This window comes from Desmodus rotundus, chromosome 1 (genome assembly GCF_022682495.2).
Source record: "Desmodus rotundus isolate HL8 chromosome 1, HLdesRot8A.1, whole genome shotgun sequence".
Taxonomy (NCBI): domain Eukaryota; kingdom Metazoa; phylum Chordata; class Mammalia; order Chiroptera; family Phyllostomidae; genus Desmodus; species Desmodus rotundus.
Window position 1 is genome coordinate 28281670 of NC_071387.1, and position 8516 is coordinate 28290185.

The 8516-nt window shown below is 48.9% G+C and overlaps 1 protein-coding gene across 1 annotated transcript in view; it reads right to left on the bottom strand.

Moving 5' to 3' along the window:
• The window catches only part of GALNT12 (polypeptide N-acetylgalactosaminyltransferase 12), a 28817-nt gene extending 25940 nt beyond the window's left edge, over positions 1-2877 (bottom strand). Inside the window, exon 1 of the mRNA XM_024559964.3 lies at positions 2424-2877. Coding sequence (XP_024415732.3) covers positions 2424-2788 — 365 coding nt within the window. The 5' untranslated portion in view covers positions 2789-2877. The remainder of the gene's footprint in view (positions 1-2423) is intronic.
• Between the last annotated feature and the right edge of the window lie 5639 nt (positions 2878-8516).

An 8516-nucleotide genomic window follows, 5' to 3' on the forward strand; every position in this document is an offset into this window, starting at 1 on the left:
ATTTTACCATAGGTTAATCGATATAAATAGAAGTTGAGTTCCTGTGGCATCTCATCACTGATAGAACATAACAACTTTCAATGAAACGACGCTATTCAAGGACCTGCTGTAGTGGTTCTTATTTTTTGCTTCTCTGCATGTGCTAAAACGTCTAGAGTGAACATGTATTGTTTTCATTAATTAAAATAGATAAATAAAATGCCTCCACCCTAAAAGGGAGGAGGGAATAAAAGATCTGGGTTCTAGATCAGCTCTGCCCACATCCGCACATTCCCCAGGCTTTTTCTCCTAGTTGAGACTGGATGCTGCCTCCAGGCCTTTCCTGCTGTGATGTTCAAGGACCTTCAACAGCCCTGGGCTCATTAAGTAGATTCCCAGGGGACCATCCCTTCCACCCCCAGCATGAACTCATCATCTGCCAATCCTCAGGCTAAATCTCAAGAGCCTGAAAGGGTCCCCACCCCTGTGTATACTATAATAAAAGTGAGTCTCCATGAAAAGCCCTGCCCCTACTGGCCACACTGAAGTTCTGCCTCAAGCCCTCGCCTGGCTGAGCCGGACACAGATAAACTTGCCTTTCTCTCCAGCTAGGCAAGAATAACCCAACAGGCCTTGCTGCAGGAATTAAAGGCAGGAGGCATTCATACTCCTTATCACGCTGGGTTTGGATTAATGCCCCAGGGTCAATGCCACAGCAGGATCTATAAGCAAATCCTGATAGGCCACAGAGCAGCTGGGTCACCATGGAGACGGGATACCATAAGCCCCATAGGTCATCCACAGTGTTTGAAAGAGATTTCACAACCTGGTATAATAAAAGAAGTTGGAACCCAGGAAAGAAAAACTTTACAACCAATCCCTGGATAACTCTAAAAAGTGACCTCCTGAGTATATTGTTAGCAACAGGAAAGACAAGAAAAACTAACAAGAATTGAATATGCAGTGTGTTCCCAGGTATTAGGTGCTTTATTACATTCCTGGGTTGTGTTATTTCTACTCATTCCTTATTTGGCAGATAAAGAAACAGGCTCGCAGATGCTAGATAGCTGGCTTAAGGTCCCAGAGCTTACAAGCAAAAAAGCCTGAATTTTATCTCACGTGGGCTGGGCCTGAACCCTGGGTCTGACCTGAAAGCTGCCCATCAACTGTCACCCAGTGAGCACCCTTGGAGTTTTAAGGAGATAAACATGCATTCAGCCTTTTGGCTGAATTCAGGGGAACTGCTACCAACCCCAGCAAACAAACTTCTCAAAAAGATTAACAGGGAAAATGCTTCGGGCAAAAGCACGAGGCTAGAGATGAGCAAATCCAAAAAAACAAGGTAGGGGCAAGTCCATCCAAACTTTGCAGATGTAGGGCCACCTCATGCAGACACTCTTGCTCTCTGGCTGTGGATCCACAGAGCAGGTCCCTTAAATCTTGAAATCAGCACAGTGCCAAGGGGACCAGGAGGATCATAGTCCCCCAAGTTCCACCACTCTCTAGCTGTCACCTGTCCTCTCTGAGCCTGTTTCCACACCTGTAAATTAGGAAAGACAAGGACCAGGGAGGGATGGCAGGCAGGTGCCTGGTGCACACAGCAGGCTGCCCAACTAGATGCTCCCAGAGACCCCCTCTATGGAGTCCTCTTTTCTTCAAGGTCTTTAAGGAGGAGCTTGCTCAAACAGGGACATGGAAGATTCCCACCAATGAAGGAAAGGAGAGAGAAGGCCAGAGGGCCGTCATCCTCCTGCCAGCTTGTTCCCTTCTTGAAACTTGGGCAGTGTGTACAACGAGCCCAGCCAGCAGCTCCAACAGGAACTAGGCGTTTGACCACACAGGCTCTGGGCCTGCACCACCCACAGGAGTGAAGTGGGCTAGACCACAGCCAGAAGGAGCCCTTCCCACCAGCCACTCCTTCCTGCCTCCCGCCTCCCAAAGCTCAGGTGAGAAAAAAGGTGGCTTACTGCTTCTGACGTGGCCTTCTAGCTACCTTTCACCTCACCTGCCCAGGGTGCACACCCCTCCGGGTCACTCTTGGACACAGGTGCACACATAAGTAAATGGAGCGGACGATACCACGCAGAGCCGGACTAAGGGTGCTGTGGGAGCCAGAAGGGGTCCCCAAAACGGGTCTCATCTTAAACCTGTCTACTTAGCCCAGACTCCCACTTTCCAGGACCAAATGGCAGCCCTTCTCAACGAGTAGGGAGCCAAGAGACCACCTAGGAACAGATTTCTCAATTTCTGACATTTTTCTATTTTCTTTTTTAAAAACTTTCCTGTGCCCCTCACCCATATAACCCTTTCACTGCCAACTCCCGAGAAAGACTCAATAAGACGCACAATCCCCAGATATTTTGACACCTCACCACTTCACAGATGCAAAAGCAGAGGCCTTGGGACTCCCTGGGCAGGGTTCCTCCCGCCACCTGAGGACTCACAGCGGGTTCCAGCGCTCCGGCAGGCGGCGGTGCAGCGAGATGCGGTCGCTAAGGTAGGTGTTGATCTGATGCAGCCGCACGCTCTCCTCTTGCAGCTTCAGCTCCTCGCCCTCCAGCTGCAGTCGCACCGCCTCGCCCCGCGCGCCCAGAGCGTCCTCGGGCACCGGTGGCCGTGGCAGAACCGGGTCGCGCCGGCCGGAGCGCGGGGTTCGTGGGAGTCCCGGCTCCACCACCCTGGCCCCGCGATGCGCCCGCAGCACCGAGCGCAGCCCGACCAGGGCCAGCAACGCCACCAGCACAAGCAGCGCCTCCCGGCCGCGCCGCAGCCCCCGTGGGCAGCGCCGCCACGCCGCGCGCCCCCACATGCGCCCACCAGCGACTGCTAGCGCTCGGCGCGCCCCGAGGCGGCGGCGCAGCTGGGGACCCGGATCCCGGAACCGCAGCCCCGCGCGGCCCCGCCCCACCTGCGCACCGCCCCCTTCCCTCCCAGCTGCCCGCCGGACCGCCGGGGCGCTGGGGCGCCGCCCCGAGCGGGGTGGGAGGTTATTTTTACCCGGTCCCCACTCGGGCTTGCAGAGACTAGCACCTTGCTGGTTGGGCCCTGTGCGTTCTTTCAAAGGTAACGGCATAGCCTGGCCAGTTTGGTTCAGTTGGTTGGACGTTGTCCAGCCACCCGAAAGGTCGCCGGGTTCCATTCCAGTCTCAGCACAGACCTCATACCTGGGTTGCTGTTTGGTCCAACCCCGCCCCTCCCCACTTGCGGGGGCATGCAAGAGGCAACTAAAGGACGTTTGTCTCTCACATGGATATTTCTCTCCCTCTCTTCTCCCTACTCCTCTCTCTAGAATCAATTTTTTAAAAAGAGTAACAGCATAAAACCTTTAGCTCAGCGACTGGCACATTGTAAGCACTCAGTAAATGTTGGCCGCAGGGTGCTAAGAATTCCACTGACATTATCTCCGATGTGTGACTCATATAGTCCAGTAAGAGGCGTACTAAGACTATAAACCCTGTTTTTGCAGAAAAAACACCAGGTGTCCACTGAGGCTGCAGGCCCTACCTAAGACACGCTGTTTAGATCCCTTGAATAGCAAACCCTCCTCTGACGCCCTTCTGGTGGATATTTGTGTTTCTTATCTTCGCCTTATAGATGCCTCCAAGAAGCTGATCAAAGTAATGACCTGTTTCCTTAGAAAAACACACGTAAACGCCCATAATCTTATCGCACGCAACCCAGGCCATTCACTCACGCTAAATACCCCACACCTTCGCTCCAGGTTTCCTTTGGGGGTATTGAGGGGCTGAAGGAGCCAGGGGGGTGCTGGGAATATTTAATTGGTCAAGACCAGAATGAGACATGAGGATCTCTCTGAGGTGCAAAATTTAAGAGTGGGCTGAAAAAAAACCTCAGTTATCAAAATTAATAATATTTTAAAAATCAAAGTGAATTCAAAAATCCATGATGGAACAAAATATCAGAATTTTCAATAAAGGCAGAATCTGACCCAGTGCTTAGACAGTTCACCTCACTCACCTCACTCATCCCAATCCCAGCCCTGATTTCTGTATCTTGATTTTGATGGGGATCAAATGGATACATATGACAGGGGACCCCCAGTAAAACAGAATTTATTTATAAAAATTGTGTATTTATTCTCACATGTTTAAACTTCAGTCACCTTCAAAGTACTCTCCATTTGATGCAATACACCTATCAAGGCGTTTTTTCCACTGCTCAGAACAGTTTTTGAACTCGTCAATTTTGATGCCTTTTAGTGCTTCTGCCATTTTTTGTTTCACCTCTTCCACATCAGCAAAACACTTCCCTTTGAGGACTTTTTTCTTCCGGGGAAACAAAAAAAAAAGTCAGTGAGGGTGAGATGGGGTGAATAGGGAGGGTGGGGCACAGGAGATCATGTCATTTTTGGTCAAAAACTGCTGAACACTCAGCTCAGTGTGGGCAGGTGTGCTCATAAATCACCAATCATGAAATGGGCAGACATGTTGAAGTGAAGACATTGAAGTCAAATGCAGCCTCTCACAATAACGCCAGCTGGTACACTGGTACAGATGGGCTCCTAGAACACCTGCGAGGGAAGCCTTACCACAAGGGGACTGCCCTCCAGAAGGTAATTCCAGGGGTGTTTTGGGGGGGTCTCTCCTGCATATGTAAAAATTCATCAAGTTCCTCTTTAAAATCTACGAACTTATGAAAGTTATATCTCAATTAAAAATGAAAAATAAAAAGAATGAAGAAAATTTAAAAAAAAAAAAAAAAGGAGAACCCCTGGCCTCCAGGAAAAGTGCTGAAGTCCTTACCTTGACAGGAGAAGACCACAGAATGGGACTCCAAATTCTGCAAAGCCTATCTCCAGCCATCCAAGGAGGAGATGCAGAGCTTCACCACTCCAGGTCTTTGCACATGCTGTTCCCTCTGCTTGAAATGCTCTTCCCCACCTGGCAAACCCCTACCCATCCTTGAAGGCCCTGCCAAAAGCTACGTCCTCTGGGAAGCCTTTAGCAACAACACAGCCTTTCAGGCAAATGTATTTCAAGGTTGCCTCAGCCTTTTGTGTATTAGTCAGGGTTCCACTGGAGAAATAGAACCAGTAGGAGATAGATTAAGAGATTTACTGCAAGAAATTGGTTTATATTATTGGTGGGGGCTGGTGAAGCAAATCCAAAATCTAAGGCAGGCCATCAGAAAGGGCAGGCTGAAACCCTCTGGCCTGAGCTGAAGTCATAGTTCACAGGCCGAATCTCTTACTTTCTAGGACAGCTTCAGTTCCACTCTTAAGGCCTTTTGACTGATTAAATCAGGCCCACCTTCACTTAAAGTCAAGTGATTGTAAACATTCATCATATCCACAAAATAGCTCTACAGCAACATCTAGCTTAGTGTTTGAACGACCGGGGATTAAAGCCTAGCAGGCTGACACATCAAACTGACCACCCCCATTAGTTTCCTAGGGCTGTCGAAACAAACTACCACACACCGGGTGGCCAAAAAACAACAGAAATTTGATCTTTCACAGTTCTGGAGTCCAAAATTAATCAGTCCTGTCCGCAAGGCCATGTTCTCTCCAAAGGCTCCTGGGGGGGGGGGGGCAGTGGGACCTGTTCCATGTCTTTCTCTGAGTTTCTTTTTTTTCCCCCCTTTTTATTTTATTTATTTATTTATTTTTATTTTATTTTTACAATTTATTTATTTATTTTTATTCAGTTACAGTTGTCTGCATTTTCTCCCCTTCCCTCCACCCACCCCAGCCAGTCCCACCTCCCTCCCCCACCGCCTTTCTCTGAGTTTCTGAGGTTGCTGGCAATCCTTAGCGCCCCTTGGCTTGTAGAGCCCCCCAGTCTCTGCCTGCATGGCGTTCTCCTGGTGCGTGCCTGTTTCTGTGCCCCTGCTACCCTTCTTCCAAGTGAACAGTCGTGCTGAATTCGGGCCTACCCTGACAGCCTTATCTTCATTACATCTGGAAAGACCCTGTTTCCGCATGAGGTCACATTCATGGGTCCCAAAGAGTAGGATTTCAACATATCTGTGCAGGGGGCACAGGTCAGTCCATAACACCAGCATACTTTGTTACAGCATTCGGTGCATTGGACTGTGTTGAAATCAACCCTGGCCTTGCAACCACAACAATAAAAAAATGTAAGGGACACACAGCGAGTGGTCAGTTGATGGCAGACTTTGCGTCTCACACTCTCTTTTAGATGCATCTGCTTGAACTCAGTGGGCAGGTATCTGGTTAAAGGCAGAGAGAGGTTACTCCCCCCATGGAACAAACATGAATGTCTCAGGTCTCCATGCTGGAAGGGCCTCAGTGATAACCTAATCGGGGAGTTTTCCAAGTCTACTCCCAGCAATTCCAGGGGACCACCCAGGAAAGTGGAAAGGAGGCATACTGGGTGGGGCTCCAGTTCTTTCTGAAACCAGAGTGTTGACCTGTTTATCTGCTTAACACTTTGAACTTCTTATTTAGATTGCAGCACCCTCCTCCCTAATTGCCAGAGGAACTGGTACCAAGAACAAAGAAAGTGTGTTGTCCAGGCCCACAGCTGGTCAGCGACAGAATAAGAAATAGAATGGAATAAAAAGTTGTGGCAGAAACTGCGGGACGTCTGCCAGCATCCATTCTCCTTTTCTTTCTTAACAGTAGAACCCTTGATTTCTGTCATGTGTTTGTTTCTCTGGCCCATGGTCTTCCAAAATAAAGACTGGATTTCCCAGCCTTCCCTGCAGCTAGACATAGATGGCCATGTGACCAAGCACACTGTCAATGGGCTATAAGTGGTGGTGTCAGAGGGTGCTTCTGAGTAACATGCTTAAAAGAAACTTCCTTATCCTTCCTTCTTCCTGCTGGCTGGATTTAGATGTGAAGACTGGAGCTCCAGCAACCACTTTATGTCATGAGGTAGAAGCCATGCACAGAGGATGGTGAAACAACATGGCAAGTGGAGCCCAGTTCCCTGACACTGTGCACACTGAACCAATCCTGACATCCTGTCTCTAGGCTTCATTTATGTGTGAGAGAGAAACTTCCATCCCATTTAAGCCACTGTTTCTAAGGGTTTTCTGTCCTATGCAGCTGAATTTAACCTTCACTGATACAAAGAGAATTCTCCCCAAATCTGATTCATATCATGTGGTGGTTTGAAAACAAGTCTGCAAATTCCTTAATACTCCCTCCTCTTGAATCACAGTGGATTTTTAACCGCCTCAACCAGGAGAATGTGGAAGAAACGAGGCTCTGTGACCTCTCAGGCCAGATGTAAAAGGCCAGAAGCTTGTTCATGGCATCACTGTTCTTGGAGCTGCTAGGGAAGAAATTCGACTCTCCTGGGACCATCCTGCTGGAGAGACCACAGGTAGACACCCCCTCAACGAGTGCCAGCTGAGCCCAAGCTTCTGCCAGCCCAGCCAGCCCAGGCATTGGACAAGTTAGTGAAAAAGCCATCTTGGAAGTGGCCCCTCCCTAGCCATTTGGGTCACCCCAGCCACTCCAGTCATCTCAGTGGTGGCTCAGATATCATGAGACAGAGAAGAAAGGTGCCCTTTCCAAGTTCCTGCCCCAAGAATCCATGAACATATTAAGATGATTGTTGTTTTACACCATGAAGCTTTGGGATAGTCTGTTATGCAACAGTTGAAAACTACAACACATGGATGATTTTGATCAACATATTTCAACAGGAAATACTTATTGGGCACTTACTACGTGCCAGGCCCTATGCCAGGGTTTAGACACACTCTAATGAGCAAGTGTCAAAGATAAATTTGGACACTAGTTAAAGTGGCGAGGATAGATTTTAATCAGGAATATACAATTGCAACAAGAAAGAGGTTCTGGCATGAACTGATTCACTTTTTGTTGGAAACCGCCCTGCCTGGTTTCAGAGGCTGTAACCCCTCATGGTTAAGGCTGAGTCAGAGTTGGGACCATAAGCCACTAAGGAGACAAAGCTTGTCTCCCTGGCAGAAGTGCCACTTCTGCCCACTTCACCCTGCTTGGCCCTGAGCTTGGCCAGTTAGCCAATGACAGGTAAGAATCCTCAAGGGAGGATCAACCTAAGACAGGTTCTGGTCACGAAAGAGGCCTGCAGGGAAGGACTCGGGGGGCTGTGGAAAAAGGAGGTGATGGACCCTCACCCCTCGGCTTTGAAATAGCCTGAGTCCTCATTCTGTCTGCAAGAAGTCTCCTAATCTCTTGGCTGCCTTGCTTCCCTTGCCTGACTTAATATTTAAGCCTGAAGCAATAACAGAGGGCAGTGCAGTCCTGTGCTGGGAGGGGCGGATTCCCTGGGGAATCAGGCCTAACAAAAATACATACATTCCTGTGAAACCTACTTAATTTGTACCCTCAGTTTAAGAGATAAGGGTCCAGACCTGAGATGAGTCTGGCACCTAAAGTTTTATGGCCCTCTAACTAATTGGCTGTAACTCAGAATAAGCCCTCAGAGTTCTCTGTAAATCTTGTATTGTTTAACCCTTACTGACTGACAATGATTGATGAGCTTTATCGTATTCCTATGCGAATGAACCTAATAAAAGCCCTGGGAGAGAGAGGCTCGGGGCCCTTCTCCCCCTGA